Source organism: Saccoglossus kowalevskii, chromosome 11 (assembly GCF_978046115.1).
Source record: "Saccoglossus kowalevskii chromosome 11, keSacKowa6.1, whole genome shotgun sequence".
In the NCBI taxonomy this organism is placed as follows: Eukaryota; Metazoa; Hemichordata; class Enteropneusta; family Harrimaniidae; genus Saccoglossus; species Saccoglossus kowalevskii.
The window spans coordinates 12,513,342-12,533,679 of NC_140651.1; the positions used below are offsets into that span (position 1 = coordinate 12,513,342).

At 35.2% G+C, this 20,338-nt stretch overlaps 2 protein-coding genes across 3 annotated transcripts; one reads left to right on the plus strand and one right to left on the minus strand.

Moving 5' to 3' along the window:
- Positions 1-12,417: 12,417 nt before the first annotated feature.
- Positions 12,418-15,860, minus strand: LOC102805448 (uncharacterized). Of its 2 annotated transcripts, none has more exons than XM_085505409.1 (6): positions 15,453-15,860; positions 14,871-15,050; positions 14,535-14,593; positions 14,085-14,179; positions 13,511-13,623; positions 12,418-13,247 (listed from the first exon to the last, which is right to left on the minus strand). In XM_085505409.1, exons 1-6 carry the CDS (start codon positions 15,552-15,554, stop codon positions 13,215-13,217), a joined length of 582 nt encoding a protein of 193 aa, XP_085361535.1. In that variant the 5' UTR covers positions 15,555-15,860; the 3' UTR covers positions 12,418-13,214. The 2 variants fall into 2 exon arrangements, with proteins under 2 accessions (XP_085361535.1, XP_085361536.1); XM_085505410.1 differs by having other exon boundaries at positions 14,871-15,088; positions 15,453-15,859.
- Positions 15,861-18,499: 2,639 nt separating this feature from the next.
- Positions 18,500-19,207, plus strand: LOC146736203 (uncharacterized). The gene has a single exon (XM_085505202.1). The coding sequence runs from the start codon at positions 18,500-18,502 to the stop codon at positions 19,205-19,207; it is 708 nt and encodes a 235-aa protein (XP_085361328.1).
- The last annotated feature ends 1,131 nt before the right edge of the window (positions 19,208-20,338 follow it).

The window sequence follows — 20,338 nt, forward strand, 5'->3', positions numbered from 1 at the left end:
AAAGAGAAAGAAATGACGTTTGCAATAATAATCGACGAGCAGGTCCGGGTTGTAACGTTTGGTTGACGAAATAGACGATACAGCAGTGCTGATTGGACCTACATGAATGCTAATCAATTTCACATAACCAAATGTTGTTGTTGTTTTTTGTTGCTGTCGTACATTATCTTCTGTAATAACTCCGAAAGTGAAGTTTTATATATTTAACAGAACGTAGCCGTTAAAACTTGCAAACCGCTTAAGCAGCATACATTTTAAATATTACAATTATTGACAAGGGCCAATTCAAGATCGCGACACACTGAGGAGACATGCATACAATTATAAAACAAATGAAGCAGTGTTTCAGGACAATTTTTACAAAAAGTACATTTATCAGTATCAACTATATCACGTATTTTTAAAAACCTGTTTGTAGTGGTAATTCTATTAATCAGTCTGTATTGAAAATTTCTGAGTGATACATCATCTGTAATAATGAAAGGTAGCTTGAAATAATATTCAAAATATAGATTTGGGCCAAATAATCCCCCCCCCAGATCTTTTAATATGAATCAGGGTAGATTCATTTTCATTATCTCTGAGAGGTCAAGTTGCGTTCGTGAACAATACAAGTTATGATGGATTGGAAGTGTCGTTCGAAATTAAATAATAGTTAATACTCGTTGAATGCTCAAACTTCAGCACTAAAACAACCATAACGACAACTCATGTGCCAATGATCAGTGTTTGGACAAGCGGACAGTGTTTTAATAAGCGAGTGATTAGGAAAGGGATAAAAATATGGTCGTTTTTTCGGTCGAAAATTAAGCGATATGCGGTTGATTAAAATGCGATAAAAGCGAGATAGTGGGCGAAAAGAGTACTGATGCCCATTTATAGCTTGACATGCGTCACCAAATTAGACCATGGTAGGAGATGGTAGCACTAGTATACGAGGGAAGGGAGTCCAGTCCAAATTTATATTTGATTTTATATTGCACGTCGAAAAACCAAAACAACACTGACCTAACGTGTTTCATCTACATCTCCTCTCCCAGAGTTTCATTAGCCATCGATAATAGTGTTAACTGAATCGGGCCAAATATTACCCATAGTTCTAATGATTTACGTAAAGGAAAACATATTTCATTATAGCGGTTCAGTCAACCCAACCCAACATGCTAATATCAGCGGCGTATCACCGAGGTGTTACGTTCAGTCCTTCGGACGTCATTGGTGTTCACAGGCCAGAAAATATGTTGATGTTCAAGAAAACTACACAAGTTGACTTTATTTACGAATAATTAACAGTTATACAGAAAACACGGCACAGGTGAGTACAGTTTGAAGCGTGGCCTATTCAGAATTTGTCAAGAACTAATCACAAGACTGGGTACTAACCACACCAAGTTTACAACTCAGTTAGCGGCCTCGCCCAAGAACAATAGTTCAAAATTACGTTTGTCGCCAAAATATTGCATGATTGTCGAGCGCTGTATTTACATTATTATAATGATAAAAGTATAAGACAAAAAGACATTTCTGCAAAAAACTTATAATAATTTATATATTATATAATTTATTATTTACTTCCGTGACGACGACGGTACAGTCACATGATCAAGGCACAGTTAAGACTCGTCCTGTCGTCTTCGAGTGCATGTAAGTTTGTCACCGCTCATACCAAGACACTTGCGATAAAGAAAAAACTAAACGAATTATATTCTGTTGGGAAGCCGATGGTCTCGTCCAATTCAAACACATACTATTCAATTGCTCCATTCCTCGTGCAATGTCTAGTTCAAAGACAATAACTCGTTTTTGGTGACGTCACATAATGCAAATGAGGCATTGTTACATTTAGCATCTTAGTACTCCAAGAGATATTTTTTAACATCAGAAAAAAACATAAAAACTACAAAAACGTTTTCTGATTTGACAAAGTAAAATTCTTTCGTTTTCCCTAAATCCGGAAAGCAACTGATTTTGATAAGAAAATTCAGAAAAATTTATTATAAATAATTCATAACGAAAAGTATTTTATATGCACACAATTAATAGTTGTCATGGTTACACAAGAATATAATTTTTTGCATATCATTTCTCTTGAATTATGACTGAAAACAACTGAATAAATTAAAACAATGTAGTGTAATCATACAACTCGTGTATGAGCAATAACTTCAATATATATAATTTTAATCGGTAAAAATACTGTATTTTTCTCCATAAAAATGAAAGAATTTCTCAATGTCAAAAACAAAAAGTATTTATTGCAGTGTCTGGTACCCAATGATTGTGTAACAGTTCATCATCAAACTGACTGAGCAGTACTCTACGATTTTAGTGGTTAGTGTTTAAATTCCTTGTATAACGTTGAATGTTGTAGTTTGAAACAACTCGAAAATCCACTGTGAAACCGTCAAACAAAGGGCACCAAAGTGACCATTTTGACTGACAGGAACTATTCTGCTCTGACCCAGCATACAATGTAAACGTACCAAACAGCTCACTAGTACTAACTATGTTTTATGACAATTCCTTGAGTGCCATTGTTCCCAGAAAGAGTCCTTACAAAAAACCTTAAAGATCTCTTGTATACAACCAAGTGACACGACACATTTATAGGCATGTAATCTCTAGGTATGTTTTTATGACGTTTCATATAAACATCAACTACCTCAGGCTGTAATACCGTTTGACAGAGACTGAAATGTGTGTCATTTGTGTTGATAAACATTGATTTCCCCACAACCCAACGCGCTATTCTAATGGAAAGTATGAGCTTTGACATGCTGGTGACTCCTTCGATATCTTTCAATCACCCACAAAATACCTAATTAAAGCTTGGTAACGTCTCATTTTGTACTCGTTGATCTGCTACCCATATATCTCGCGCATGCGTAGCGCGACGACTGCCGCCCTTTGGTAAAATCTAGCATACATCAATACAAATTGGCGCAATTACGAAAAACAATTTTCAAAGTAGGATAACGTGTTTTGTGTTCTAAATGACTTGCATATGGGCTGAATTAGTTATACCTGCTGGGTTAAAGCAGGGAGTCGTCTCCTGCGCATGCGTCAGATGGTCATAGCGTGTCATTGTTTACAAACAAACGTCTACCCATGAGCCTTTGCGTTTTTCGCGTGTGTTGTTATTGTCGCTTGGGACTCAATTCCAGCGCGTGCGCAAGTGATGACCCTTCTGCTTTAAGTCAGTGAAATACGATCCTAAATTTTGGTAGTTTATGTCTTCGCTGATTCTAGTTTGATATTGCAATGCCCATACACACTAGAAACATTTGATTGTACCTCTACTCGGTGATAAGCTAGTCAATAATATATACATATTCTTTTGTAGAATGCTGGGCAATAGTGGAACACAGACAAGAGTCAGTATAGCGAGAGGCAGTCACATGATAACGAAAGATAGGTAGGTAAGTACCAGAATCTAAAGACTTGTCGCGTGTCAACGTCTGAATCGCACGGTTTCGCTAAACCCGGCCATTCATAACCGGCCCACGAATACGTGCGTAATCGTTGTAGGAAAAGCTGTGTTTCACTGCAGTTAGATTGAGTCATTTGATTGGGTGCGCCAAGGAGCTACCAATCAGCGTTGCTGTATCATAAATGTAAATGTCGGGGAGATCACCCGAGATTAAAATAATGGTAGCGTGTAGGCTTTGCGATGATTCACCGGGAGTCAAGAACAGAAGGTATATATTCGTTGAAACGTTTCCAAAATTTCTTATTCCAACGTTGAATATTTTCTGTGGGCAAGTGAATGAAGACGATTGAATATCTAAATATTTGTGAAAACCGTGTTTTAGTAAATGGACAAAATAGTCGTAACTGATAACTTGTCGACTTGCCCGATCCGGTCTTTGTTTTTCTATCGTGAGTTATGATTGGGTGATGCAAATAATCCGAAGTGAATCTTATAATCGTTCGAGGGCGTGCGACATACAAAGGTTAATGTTGAGTCTTCGGTCGAATAAATGGTCCTTGGCCGGTGACGATGGTCGCATGTACACTCTTGTCTCCACTCTCGTTACGGAGACTCTCTAAAAAGATGCACACGCCAATCAGTAATGATTTGAAGCTATTGTATACTTTATTACATATCTAATACGTGAAATTGCTTTCCCACGTCTAACAATGCATAAATAATTACATTGTATTGTATAATTACAGATAACTGAGTAGTACCAGCAGGCAAACTAATCATACATGGTAACTCTGGAAAGGTATTGATGTGTATTTCATTCGAAATCAGTAACTTACTCCTATGCTGAGGGGTTAACCTTTTCACTACTAGTTCACTCTTTTCATCACCAATTCACTAAATAGTCCGTTTTATAGTCTGCACTTTCTACCAGAAGATTAGGACGAAAATAGCAAAAATTTTTGAGTAAAAACTGAAAATTAACTCAAATCTCCTCTGTTTAGGTTCATTTTCATAAATATTGAAGAATACAAGAAAAAAGCAAATTTTGGATAGGAAGTCTGGTGGTGAAAAGGTTAAGAGTTGTAAAAATTACATTGCGACCTTGTATGACCTGCAGAAAACATTTGTTTGACTCCCGAAAAGGATTTTGTATAATTCATTGAATCTCATTCAACAGAAATCTTAAAAAGTATAGAATTGTTCGAAAATACACGAAAATGGCCTTGAGTGACTGGAAATTGACCATCTCATTAGGTCTGTGGCACACTCAACCAGAGACTGATCAACATGCAGTGATCGGTTTTCGCTATATCATACAAAGTGGAAATGAAATGAAATTCTTCAAATTAAATATGTGGTTGATAAAATCACAGTCCCTCAACACCTTGATAAAATCACAGTCCCTCAACACCTTGAGGGACTGTGATAAAATTAAAGTTAAACCTCAAATAATAAGCACTTTTGATGAAATCTATTTTCTCGATCGCAAGGTAAAGTTGCTTAAAATTATGATTTAAAAGTACGCAAAACGTGGGGAAAGCTGTTAACATTTCTTTGTATTTGGTGAATATCTCAATGCGAGTCTATTGTGATTCTATGGTTATCGTGCGACTGAAATAGTTAACTACGACATGATTTGACTTTTGAAAACATGCTTTGGAGAATACTTTACCAGAATATAAATAGTCCGACATAAGACAAAATTGTCAATTATGAGTTGCCCGCTACTATACGGTTGTAAAATTTATATATTGTTAGACTAAATATCTTTAGAATATTTTCACTAAAAAAAGATATCACCACTATATCGATTATTCGGCATATTATTTTGCTGAAATTTTTTTAATTCAAATGTATGTATGAAACATTAATATAGGTGAATAGTTAAATATATATTTATGTAAATATTTCACCTGAAAGACAAATCGTAATTTTGATTCATTTAGAATTGAGGTTAATTAATACATATTTGAAAAAACACTAGAACGAAAATCAAATTATAGACACATTCTCAAACTAATCAAAACTGTAATGTGCTGTTCCGATCAATTCGCATTTATGTTCTAAAATGTAATTGACCTTAGTAATTTGAACACGTGGATGTGCCATCAAATGTTGATTGGTTTGACACTCGAATTACAGTAAATACTACTGTAAAATATTTTGAAACAGCTACATGCTAATTTAGCTGAAGTGCCAACAATCGCATTGTGAAAATAACTGTTTTCAGTTAGCTAGATTGTGAATTAGTTAAACTAACTAAAATATTATGATTACCTGTCAGCGTTGTGCACTGGAAGAGAAACCGATTGCGGAGTGTTTTAATTTTACTTTTCCTCTAGTGATATCAACACTCGCAATCGAAAATTTGGCTTTACATGTCACGTAGATAGCGCATTTGTGCAATTTGCTCGACTCTGACAAAAATGTGGGTTTATAGTTGTGAATCCAAACTTTCTCCTGGTGTTTCTAATACAAATCTTAAATTCATCTTTACAGACGCAAACAAACAACACCGATATACATGTCGTTTAAATGTAACTATATCTCGACACATTCTAAAAGTAATAACACTATATAACTGTAAAGATATTTTATTGCATAATAATGTGTTACTCATTTACTAAACAGCTCATTATTCTAGTAATAAATTTGATCTCCTACACGACTGAGTTATTATATATTAAAGATGTGATCTCCTACACACGAGTTATTATATATTTAGGGTACCATCTACTATATACACAAGTTATTGTATATTCAGCGTATGATCTCATAAACACATGAACTATTATATATTCAGAGTGTGATCTCCTAAACACATAAGTTATTATATATTCAGAGTGTGATCTCCTAAACACATAAGTTATTATATATTCAGAGTGTGATTTCCTAAACACGTAAGTTATTATATATTCAGAGTGTGATTTCCTAAACACGTAAGTTATTATATATTCAGAGTGTGATCTCCTAAACACATAAGTTATTATATATTCAGAGTGTGATTTCCTAAACACGTAAGTTATTATATATTCAGAGTGTGATTTCCTAAACACGTAAGTTATTATATATTCAGAGTGTGATCTCCTAAACACATAAGTTATTATATATTCAGGGTGTGATCTCCTAAACACATAAGTTATTATATATTCAGAGTGTGATCTCCTAAACACATAAGTTATTATATATTCAGAGTGTGATCTCCTAAACACATAAGTTATTATATATTCAGAGTGTGATTTCCTAAACACGTAAGTTATTATATATTCAGAGTGTGATCTCCTAAACACATAAGTTATTATATATTCAGAGTGTGATTTCCTAAACACGTAAGTTATTATATATTCAGAGTGTGATTTCCTAAACACGTAAGTTATTATATATTCAGAGTGTGATCTCCTAAACACATAAGTTATTATATATTCAGAGTGTGATCTCCTAAACACATAAGTTATTATATATTCAGAGTGTGATTTCCTAAACACGTAAGTTATTATATATTCAGAGTGTGATCTCCTAAACACATAAGTTATTATATATTCAGAGTGTGATCTCCTAAACACATAAGTTATTATATATTCAGAGTGTGATTTCCTAAACACATAAGTTATTATATATTCAGAGTGTGATCTCCTAAACACATAAGTTATTATATATTCAGAGTGTGATCTCCTAAACACATAAGTTATTATATATTCAGAGTGTGATTTCCTAAACACATAAGTTATTATATATTCAGAGTGTGATTTCCTAAACACGTAAGTTATTATATATTCAGAGTGTGATATCCTAAACACATAAGTTATTATAAATTCAGAGTGTGATTTCCTAAACACATAAGTTATTATATATTCAGAGTGTGATTTCCTAAACACGTAAGTTATTATATATTCAGAGTGTGATATCCTAAACACATAAGTTATTATATATTCAGAGTGTGATTTCCTAAACACATAAGTTATTATATATTCAGAGTGTGATTTCCTAAACACGTAAGTTATTATATATTCAGAGTGTGATATCCTAAACACATAAGTTATTATATATTCAGAGTGTGATCTCCTAAACACATAAGTTATTATATATTCAGAGTGTGATATCCTAAACACATAAGTTATTATAAATTCAGAGTGTGATTTCCTAAACACGTAAGTTATTATATATTCAGAGTGTGATCTTCTAAACACATAAGTTATTATATATTCAGCGTACGATTTCTATACACAAAAATACTATATATTTAAGGTGTGATCTCCTACACGACCGAGTTATTATATATTACCACACGCTATATTGAATTTGACATAATAACACTGACGATAAACCAAACCCTATCCTATACATGTAATGAATAAGTTATTATATATTCTTCTACACATATGGGCAAAACCACACGCTGTAATAAATTTGACATAATAACACTGACGATAAACTAAACCCTATCCTATACAGGTAACGAATAAGTTATTATATATTCTTCTACACATATGGGCAAAACCACACGCTGTATAGAATTTGACATAACACCGACGATAAACTAAAACCTATCCTATTCATGTAACGAATAAGTTATATATTCTTCTACACATATGGGCAAAACCACACGCTGTAATAAGTTTGACATAATAACACTGACGATAAACTAAAACCTATCCTATACATGTAACGAATAAGTTATTATATATTCTTCTACACATATGGGCAAAACCACACGCTGTAATAAGTTTGACATAATAACACTGACGATAAACTAACCCCTATTCTATACATGTAACGAATATTGTTAATGGCGAGTAGATGTAAATCGAGGGAGTTAATAGCTGTAACCAATTATCTCAGGGGATATAGTTATCAGCGACTGTAACAAGAACAAAACATTCACGAATTAGTGCGTCAGTAGGATATTACAAATAACACACAATGGTTATTGTGTATGTGAGAGCTATTCGACGATACAAATACTTTAATGAAGTTCATATACAGATTGACTGTTTGCAATGCAATAATAATAAATATGATATATATAGTCGGTAATGGTCTAGTCATCTATAAGTCATGTAATATTCACAAAGAGATATACAGCCAGTAATGATCTAGTCATCTACAAGTCATTTAATATTCACAAAGAGATATACAGTCAGTAATGATCTAGTCATCTACAAGTCATGTAACATTCACAAAGAGATATACAGTCAGTAATGATCTAGTCATCTACAAGTCATGTAATAATCACTGTGAGATACAAAGTCAGTAATGATCTAGACATCTACAAGTCATGCAATAATCACAATGAGATATACAGTAAGTAATGCTTTAGTCATCCACAAGTCATACAATAATCAAAATGAGATATACAGCCAGTAATGATCTAGTCATCTACAAGTCATTTAATATTCACAAAGAGATATACAGTCAGTAATGATCTAGTCATCTACAAGTCATGTAACATTCACAAAGAGATATACAGTCAGTAATGATCTAGTCATCTACAAGTCATGTAATAATCACTGTGAGATACAAAGTCAGTAATGATCTAGACATCTACAAGCCATGCAATAATCACAATGAGATATACGGTAAGTAATGCTCTAGTCATCTACAAGTCATACAATAATCAAAATGAGATATACAGCCAGTAATGTTCCAGTCATCTACAAGTCATGCAATAATGACAGTGAGATATACAGTAAGTAATGATCTAGACATCTTCAAGTCATACAATAATCAAAATGAGATATACAGTCAGTAATGTTCTAGACATCTACAAGTCATACAATAATCAAAATGAGATATACAGTCAGTAATGTTCTAATCATCTACAAGTCATACAACAATCACAGTGAGATACACAGTCAGTAAAGATCTAGTCATCTAAAAGTCATGTAATAATCACAATGAGATATACAGTGAGTAATGATATAGTCATCTACAAGTCATGTAATAATCACAATGAGATATACAGTCAGTAATGATCTAGTCATCTACAAGTTATGTATTAATCACAATGAAACTTACAATCATATTCACACACCACGACTTTCCTTGAGGTGCTGCAGTCGCGGGCAAACCATTGATAATTGGTCAGATAATATCTAGTGAATTAAGCACATGTATTGTTTTTATAAAATACTACCAAGTGTGAACTATATACTACCATCACAATGTGCAATCATTTCCCCTCTATCATATATCGAAATGTAACCCCTTTTCCCTGAATGATAGCCAGGGTTATCATTCAAAGTTTAGAGACACCTGCCAATATTTAGGTATAACATCGGATATCATCATACCTTGATATAAGTACTTGAAATAGACGGTTCATTGTACTTAAATATGCTGGTTTTTTTTTTTTAATTCGCAATATACGCTTTATGTTTTTTTGTCAGGCACATCACTCGGATTTATTGAAATCCGGTTTTGAGGCATAATTTAAATGCAATCTGTTCACATTTTCGCATGTATATGTTGGTATTGCAACACAGGTTTCGGGGGTAACGTTCATCCGATCTTGTGTGAACCATCTTCATAATTTCTAAATAGAATGCTTAAAACCCGGCCACGGTGATTGGTTGAGACTAAATCGAGTAGATATATATACATTCAACGGCCATCTGATTATGGAAGTTTCCGTGAAGTGTCATGTAATAGAACAACTTAGTGTAAAACTAATTTAACAAATGTATTGAAACAGATGCTGATAAATTATTTTCTATCAACGGGTGAATACTTACAGTTGCCCGCAATTTTTGATAGTGTCATTCTGTGGCCAGTTTGATCTCCAGTTAGAATATACCATTGGCTCACCATCCACAAAAACCCAATTGCCTTCTTCCGCGATATCGTTTAAACCAAACCAAACGTTTTCTACGAGAAAACATGTTAATTTCCTATATTAATTTCTTTGCCATCAGTTTTGATAATTATGGAATTTAATATTACTTTAACTTAGTCATTCTTTCCAAAATATCATTACAATCGACAATAAATAGAACACATTCAAAAAGGTTACCATATTCTTAATTAGTAGGTATGTGAAATGAAAAGCCATGAAAAGGATTCAAAATATTCAACCCAGCATTTGAGTTCCTGATGGTTTGGACAATATGTCTTTGTAAATGACTTACGGTCCACATATCCATTAGATACTATCACGTCTGTTATCTCATTTTGCTGCTCTTGAGATCGAATCTTAGCTAGGTGTGCGTCGATGTCACTGCACTGTGTCTTTGCCTCGTCGAAAGTCATACCATCAGATCTATAGACCGCTGTATATCTGAGTCCCATATCTGAAACAATCGTTTCAATAATTACTCTAGGTGTGCCATGCATTGTTGCATGTGTGATTGGTGTTGCTACGAGTTAACCGATTGCCAGGGATTCAAATTTATATCTATAATGTATGTATATAATGTACAGATTTATAAATGATTTACCCACAACTGATGTCTATGCCAATCTAAAGCATCAAAGATACATCCTACTTGATGATATGAACCATATACATAATATTAATGTAATGAAATAGATGGACATTTAAATACTTTCTTACTGGTAATTTGAATCATATACAGAATATTGAAGTTGTGTGATTGTCTTTATGCAGCTTTGTGCTGTGTCGTAGCCTGAACTGACATTGCAGTTTAGAGTAAAATTACAGTGAGTTTCGGTGACACAAAAGATACAAAGATCCATAAAAAAACTCAATAATTACCTGTATCACACTGGATGCCATCATATACTCCTACACATTGGCAAATATATGCATTTGGTCGTAATATGCAATGTCCACCATTCTGGCAAGGGTTTGGGTTGTAGTTATCCTCACCTTAAAACATATATGAATATACATCAATATTTAAAATCGTTACTGCTCACTACGTGAAATTGCGAAAATACAGATTGTATTCATCAGTAGATTAGCCTGTATTATCAGAAAATCAATGAGAATACAGGGAAATGTAACATTTTATTCATGTATATACAGTGTGAATACAGGCTGTCTTCACGTGTATTTGCACTCATTTAATACAGGGATAATACACTTCGTTTATTGACCTGCATTCACAGTAAATGCATTCCTGTATTTACCTGCATCAGTGTTGTATTTTCTGTGAATAAATGTTGATACAGGAAGTCTATTATTCATGTATTAATTTAGTGTATAGATACAGATTAATACAGGGACTTATCTTCCTGGATTCATACTTGAGCAGCTTAATACATGGAATGCATTCACATTGATTTGTATAAATACAACCCGATTCGAGATCTGTATTTTCATGCATTTATACAAAACCAGCTTAATTCAAACACTGTATTATCGTGGAATCACAAAAATACATGGAATACATTCACATTGATACGTATAAATACAACCCAATTCAAGATCTGTATTTTCATGCATTTATACGAAACCAGCTTAATTCAAACCCTGTATTTTCGTGGAATCACAAAAATACATGGAATGCATTCACATTGATTTGTATAAATACAACCAAATTCAAGATTTGTATTTTCATGCATTTATACAAAACCAGCTTAATTCAAGATCTGTATTTTCGTGAAATTACAAAAATACAGGGAAGCATTTATATAAAATATTGGTTGATTATAGTAATGGTAGCTGCTGTATCACTTTTATAGAGGGCTACTTCATTCATGGTTTCTGGGAAAAGATATTTGAACCATGGGCGTATTCCACAGAGGTGCTGAACCCTCAGTTTAGTTTTTACACAAAGAATTCTGTGAAAGGTATTCATATGCCCACATGATTGGCGCATGCATTCTGAAGTAAGAATGGTGAGGACATTGTTATCTTCTTTAGAGAACTTTATGAAGAAAACAGAATCCAGATACAGTCATTTAAAATTATTAGCTGGAGCAATGATAGTGGGGTTATTCCTTGTAACTCATGGGAACAGTGGCCAGCAGTCTCATACATAGATACATACATTCAGCACACACACACAAATCTATATATACCTTAATATAGAAAATACATTATGATTTATTAGTACTCATCACAAAACAATGGAAACGTGTAAACACATAAATGTTTGAAACCTTTGCAAAAAATACTCCATAAATGTTAATAAATAAGACCCCACCCCTCTATCAAAATTGAATGTGTGTGAATCCCCCCCTCAAAAAATAACAATAAATGTGAAAGAATTTCTTAAAACTTGTAAATAATAACATACAATCCTCCCACACATGTAAATACAATAAGAAATAAAAAAAATCGACCCCCTTCCCTATGTAAAAATTAAATGTGAAAAATTACCCCCCCCCCGTAAATGTGAAAAATCATTTAAACTTGTAAATGATAGCATAACACGTCCCTCAAATGTAAATACTATAAAATAATGCCCCCCAAATGAAAATAATAAATAAATGTGAAACATCCATTAAAACTTGTAAATGGTAACATGTCAGTGTCTCAAATGTAAAAAAAAAATGAAAACACTCCCCCACATATAGTTAAAAAGCAACACTATCAAAATTAAACACATGAGGAAACCCCATTCCTCAAAAAAAAAAGTATCAACACACGCAGCTGGTTGGATATTTTTTTGCCTTTCTGTAAACACTGTTGAGCGGAGTCTTTTTTTTAACCAATCTTTTCATTATGCCTTTGTCATGACGACGACGATCTAGTGAAGAGATGAGCTCATTTTTTGGAGCAGCACTCCATCTTGGTGATTTGAGGAGAGAGCCATTCTCCTGGTCCTCTTCACCGGACATCAATTCAGGGTCCACTTCTTTCCACATGGCTCTCTCCTCTTCATTCTCTAAGACTCATGCGTCTCTGCATTGTCTGTAAGAAAACATTCGATGACATAAATACTAATGTAACAATTACAACTTATAGTAAAGTGTCAAGTAGTCAACAAAAATACAATTGTAATTGTATTACCGATAATCAGCAAAATGTTATTATTACATGAAAACAAATATATAACTGCTGATTATGGTGAAATAGTTAAATCACAATGAATTAATGTGATAAATTACTGAGTGTTGAAGTACACAAATTTATTGTATATTCTAACAATATATTTATAATTTATCACAACATACCTGCCAGCGTAGTGTGTTTAGACGCTTCGCCATCTTATTTTTGTTTTTTAATGCTGGGTTTTGTCCTTCTCTAGCATGTATCTTCTTATTTTCATAAGCTCTTCGTATAGCGACTAGAAAGAAATTGATAAAGCAACAGTACTACAATGCAACTAATATAGAATGAGTTGAATAGTATTCTTCAATAGTAATATATTCAAGTTACTTCATAACTCATTAAAATTCATCAAAAATTTAAACAAGTCATGTCTCTTTGATAGCACATTGAAACACATGAAATTGTGGTTGGGTATCACAATAGAAGACAGGATTTGCATGAAACAGTCAAGGTTGTGTTAGTTTGCCATAGGGATACATGTAATTTCAAAGAAATACAACAGTACTGTGACTCAAAGTGAAGATTAAACGAATCAATAACGAATAATTAATATGAATAAAGTGTTCCCGATAGGAATCAACTATTGGAACATCAATGAAAACCACAAAGCAATAACCATATGGTTCACTTCTTGAGTTACAGGTATAATTGTCAACAATAAGCAAAGCAGTAACTGATAATTAAATTTTTACTTACATTGATACTCATTTTCTGAATATTTGTCGTCAAACTTTAATCTTAATTGGTCCATAATCTTTTCTCTTATCTGTCTGTTGTGTTCAGCATTCCAACTATTAACAAAAAACAAAAACTGAATAAACTAATGCTGATAAAAAAGATAAAATTACCTAACGATGACAAACCATAGACCCTATAATAATCTATTATAAAGTACATGGACGAACATAATATGATACACATGAACCTGTTGAGTCATCTTGTCAACTTCTTTAATTGCACATGTATGCAAAATTATCGATCAAACAGTATTGCTACAAAGTTTTACTTAAAAAAAAATTAATATTTCTTAATTTGGTTGCCCTTTGGGGGTTTTAATCACACACAGTGGTTCACAACTGTTTCTTTTCAGTTTGTGTTTATATGTATGGCATGTTACAGACTAAAATATTATGTTTGTGAACTCACCCAGCAATAGCATCAAATGCCAAACTCTGATTATGTGCACATAATTGCTTGATTCTCATCTATAAAAAAAAACACAGAAAACAAGATCAATTACAGCAGTTGGTTATACCATAGACCCTCAAAAAGGGTCTATGGTTATACTAAATCTTAAAGGTAAATGAAATTGACAAATCAGTGTCATGCAGAGCTTAAATAAATATTCATTTTAATTTCTAAATTTGTTTCACAAACCCCAATTCTCCCCACGTCTTTCATTAAACTACACATATTTGCAAAATAATTCAATACTGCATCGGATTGGTTTGTAGCATGTGTAAATGTTTAAGCAACACTTACCGAAAGCTCTGATGGTGTTCTAATTTTTTGTTTTTTTGTTGACTGTGTCTGACATTGTTGTTGCCGTTGCTGCCGTTGTTGTAGTATAGAATCTTCAACTTTTTTTTCCAGATTTTTTAATCTAGACAATATGCAGTCTTTCAAATCTTCTTGCTGTGATGACATGTTGCTGCAAGTTTCCTGGAGAGAATTAAAATTCTCATATATAACTTGAAAGTCTGTAAAGAAGCATATATGCAAATTTGTTAATGTGTGTTCAAGTTCTAAACAAAAGAGAGAGTACATCCTGTGAAGAAGCCTATTGTTTGAAACTATTGTGTACTTGACTTTTAATCAGGATCCACAACATATGGTACACAGGATATGCTGACAAAACAATGCTTTGAGTGTCTATGCCCATACATAAACGAAATATAGGAAAGGCTACTAACATAGCAAATATATCAGATAAATACACCAACACTGTAGGAAAAATTAAACGTTATATATTTAATCTTAGATCCAGGATCGGCGCCACAAATAACTAGAAAGGTGCAAATGCGATTGATCGAAATTAACTCGCATATAAAACTGAACAATTACCTGCAGTCTGACTATCTTGTGCATACCCCACAGTATTTGAATTCTGTTGTTGAAGTGGCTGTCTTGGCGTTGACCATCTTGGTGGCTGGGTTGTCTGTGCATTTAGGTCGAATAAAGTGGATGATGAGGGTGGCTGTCTTGGCGTTGACCATCTTGGTGGCTGGGTTGTCTGTGCATCTAGGTATAGAGTGGATGTTGAGCATGAGGCTCCTTAGGCTGAACCATGATGGCTGAACTCAACTAGCCGGGTAAAACGGAGTACTACTATTGAAATCAGATTCGGCAAAACTTGATGAAGCGTTTTCTTCCATAATGTTGTTGAATGCTTCATTAGCATTTAGACGTCTTCTTGAATTCATGTTAGGATGTTGAACTTCGGGTGTAAAGTTGAAGGTAACTGGACAACTGGACCCCAAGACAACTGGACCCCAGACAACTGGACCCCGAGACAACTGGACCCCAGACAACTGGACCCCGAGACAAATGGACCCCTGTATACGTGACGGGGTTAACCAGTGACGGCACTGACGGGACGAGGTTGTTTAGAATGCCGTATCGAAATGGTTTTAGTTTAGAATGCCGTATCGAAATGGTTTTAGTTTAGAATGCCGTATCGAAATGGTTTTAGTTTAGAATGCCGTATCGAAATGGTTTTAATTTAGAATGCCGTATCGAATCGCTTCGCACTTAATTTCACACTACTTATGGCGTTAAAATGACGGGCTCATTCATCTCTGACTACGTTTGGTGAGCCACAATCGAGGAATCGTACATTTACCCAAAGATACTAGAAAAGTGTTTTTGATTCATCTTACATCTTGGTTTTTATACATGCATATGCATTGAGTTTATTTATATGTCCATTTCTTACGTTGTGTGTTACGTATTGATGGCATCCGGTAGAGGTCAGTGACCGCGTCCTGTGACCCGCAAGTGATCTTTTGTCGTTGGTAATTAACATAAAATGGCGTGCTTTTTGTAAGTCTGCAAAAAAATCTTAACTAAAAGACAACGAATGTACTATTGATATTCGTCGTGGCACATTAACCATTTCTCTGACTGTAAAAAAAGAGGAAATAATATATATATTAAAAAAGAGGAAATAATATATCACCGATGGTGAAACAAGTGAAAAATCTGTGTATGACGGCCGATGCATACCTGTCCCATTGCCTGTCGGCCACCCCTCTATTGTGAATGGGGATGACTACCCGCAATGGCGGACATCAGTTGCAGTGTATCTCTTTGTTTGTACTCGAAACTCAAAGCAGTGCAGCACTAAGGATGGACTAATGGATAACAGCAATAAACATTCTTCAAATAGGTGTTACCGCAACACCCGTCTGGTGACGGCAATTAACAGTCTTCAAAGAGGTGGTACCGATATGCAATTTCACGATTAACACAAGTGTTCCAAATTCAAATACATGTAGTTAAACCTAACTTGAACTGAGTACATGAAATTATAAAGCAAAGATCTGTCTCGCGATCCTCGAAAGTTGTAGTAATTTGGCAAGTACGAATAGCCAAATGCAGTGAAAACATATATCAGCTTTGTTGATACGAGGTCACTATTTAATAAATAAAAGTTCTATTTGCCCGATCAAATATTTTTCGAGTTTAAGGAAATTAATCCGTTTTCACTGTAATAATGTATAAGCACAGTTGAACTAACACATATTTGTGTAACTTTCAACTGCCTGTTGTACAAGTTAACTATAGATTGTTACTAGATTACTATAATTGCAGCATGTAGTATGTCGGTAAAACCTACTTACAAAGATACATTGTTATTAGCTTAAACAAAGGAATGTAATTAACTGTTTAGCCCATTCAGGCAACACAAAAGATATGAAATGTTAATCACTTTAAAAGTAGTTATATAAACCCAGGTTGTCCCCAGGATACTTCAGTCTGAGTTCAGTACTTAACTGCTCACGCTATTATTACGTATCGCTCTGCCACTAGTATATCATTTGCAATTCATTCGAGATGGCCAGTTCCAGACCCGTACCCGCTGTTGCTTTGGAAGATGTGGACAAGTGTGTCACCTGTAAGAAAGTCGTGTCGATTAGACAACATGCACTTTCTTGTGACAACTGTTCGAGGTGGCAGCATAGGCTATGTAACTCAGGGGTGAGTCACGCACAGTATCGGAGTCTAGTGAGAGGTGAATTAGAAGATTTCAGCTGGCTATGTTCCAATTGTCAAGACAACGCCGATGTCGCCATGGATACTGAACCAGCACCGGAACCGGAGAATGGGTCATTCAACGTCAGTCGTTCGTTTAGAGAAGTCTCTGAAGTTTTAGAGGACACACTTTCTGATGGCGAAATCCCGGACCCAATTCCAAGAATCGGTGAGCCGGATGAGACTACGTACGAGATCATATTGGGTGCTACGCAGAGAGGTAAACCCATTCTTGTGGACAATCATGGCTACACATATACAGCGAAAAGTACAGGTCGTGATTCATGCCGAACAACGTGGCGATGCGGTCTACGAACGAACAAGAACATCAGATGTACGGCATCAGTCATCGAAAACAACGGTGTTTTTGTTGAGGGATTACTGGGTCATTCCCACCCTGCTAAACTCGGCACAGCTACGAAGATAAAAACAACGATGGAGGTGAAGAAAAGAGCCAAAGAAGATATATTTCAGTCAGCAGCAACTATCGTCGAAGAGTTATTAATTAACAACGAGGATGAAGGGGCCAACAACCAGTTAGTACCGGCTAATTTGATACGGAATGCTAACAGACAACGCCAGAGTATGCGCCCAGAAGAGCCGACCGATTTAACTTTTGAAATCGCAACGGACAGTATACCGGATGACTTTTTGCAAGCTGATGTGGTCATGGACGGCGCTCGTCATTTATTATTTTATACGCCGCAACAACTGGACATTTTATCAAAATCAAGAACATGGTACATCGACGCAACATTTAAAATAGTGCACCGACCTTTTTATCAACTGTTTTCCATCCATTCATTCGTGAAAGGTGAAAACGGTGATATTAAACAGGTTCCACTATTTTTTTTTTGATGTCACGGCGAGAAAAGAAAGACTACAAGAAAATCCTGAAGATAGCGAAGAGGGCAGTTCCTGGGCTTAAATTAGAACGTGTTATTGTAGACTTTGAAGCTGCTATATGGAAAGCCATATACAGTGTTTTTCCCGATGTAGCAATCCAGGGGTGTTCATTTCATTGGACCCAAGCTGTGTGGCGAAAGGTTCAACACCTCGGTCTTCAAGTACCGTATATGGAAAATGGCCCCGTCCATGACTATATACGGGAATTGATGGCATTACCATTCCTACCCGAAGAGCACATCGAAGCCAGTTTTAATATATTAGCAGAGAAGGCGACCCCGGGACTTCAAGATTTATTAGACTATATCAGATCAACATGGTTAGACAGCAGCGTATGGCCCCCATCAACATGGAGTGTATACAACAAGAGTGTACGTACTAATAACGACGTTGAGGGCTGGCACAGGCGTATTAATGCAAAGGCTGGACGTTCACATCTGCAGTTGTACGTGCTTATCCCGTTTATATATAGAGAAGCAAGATTGGTTTCGATTCAAGTGAGATTGGTGAAGGAAGGAAAACTGAGAAGATATCAGCGAAAACAGTACAAGCGGATCCAGGGTAAATTATTTAATCTATGGGAGAAGTATGAGCAGAGAGAAATATCTACATCAAAATTACTACGCGCATGTAGTAAAATCAATGGTCCAGGTCTGTAGGTATTAGCCAATTCTGTAGGTGTCAACCAAACCAAACGGCCCTTTTCAGGGCCACCACATCCTCCAAAAAGAGATATACCGTACCAAAACAAACTAACTGCAGAACAACTAATGAGGTAAACAACGCGTACACAATGGGGAAAAGTGTTTAATTATATTGCAGCAACATTAAAACAAACTCCATTCTTCCAACTATTCTGAAAAAAGAAAACAGATAACGATTATTAACGATCAAGCTAACAATGATTACCCCCCCCCCCCCTTACAAAGAAGAGGGTGGTATCGCCCAAACATGGCGACGCATGTGAACGGTAATGAACAATGGAGTACATTTCCAATGAAGTAGCTATTCGCACGTAATGGCGATCAGTGGTACAACTCGCTCAGATCGGTTTAGGGTTACCGAGATGTGTTAAATCAGATCCATTTATTTATCAAAATCATGATAAACGGCACAGATGTAGACAACTCGTTCCGTCACGTATGGGGGTCCAGTTGACTGGGGTCCAGTTGTCTCGGGGTCCAGTTGTCTGGGGTCCAGTTGTCTTGGGGTCCAGTTGTCTAGAAACCAAGTTGAAGAAGACTGTTCACGCCAGCACGGATGCAATGACAAACATAGACTGACCCTTCACTAGTTTGTGTACACGAAAGGTTGTCGTATGGTGGCGCTGTTGTGACTACCTAGCTGTATCATTAAAACGTGTGCCTAATTCTTTTTTTTTTAAGTGTTTGTAAATCCACAATATGCAAATATCGCATATAAAAATTAATTTTCAATCCTTGATGTGCATTTGTTTCAATAACAGCTGAAGACATCAAGTTTACCTCGACTTAAGTAAGAATACAGGCCGGTCTAGAGGGCCTTTCTATGCCAGTGAGGTCAACAATGTGTCTTGTCACACTTGACAATGACAAAAGTTATTGTTGTTTCACGATTATTGTCCCATAAAATATACCATACTGGGCACAGATCTAGAAGCAGTACCTACACACGAATTGGTGACGTCATAAAATACATGACCTTCAATCGGGGTCGTTTCCTCGGTATATACGAATTGGTATATACAAATTACAATAAAGATACTTAAGACATTACACATAAGGTAAAACAAATCACGTGACAATATAATG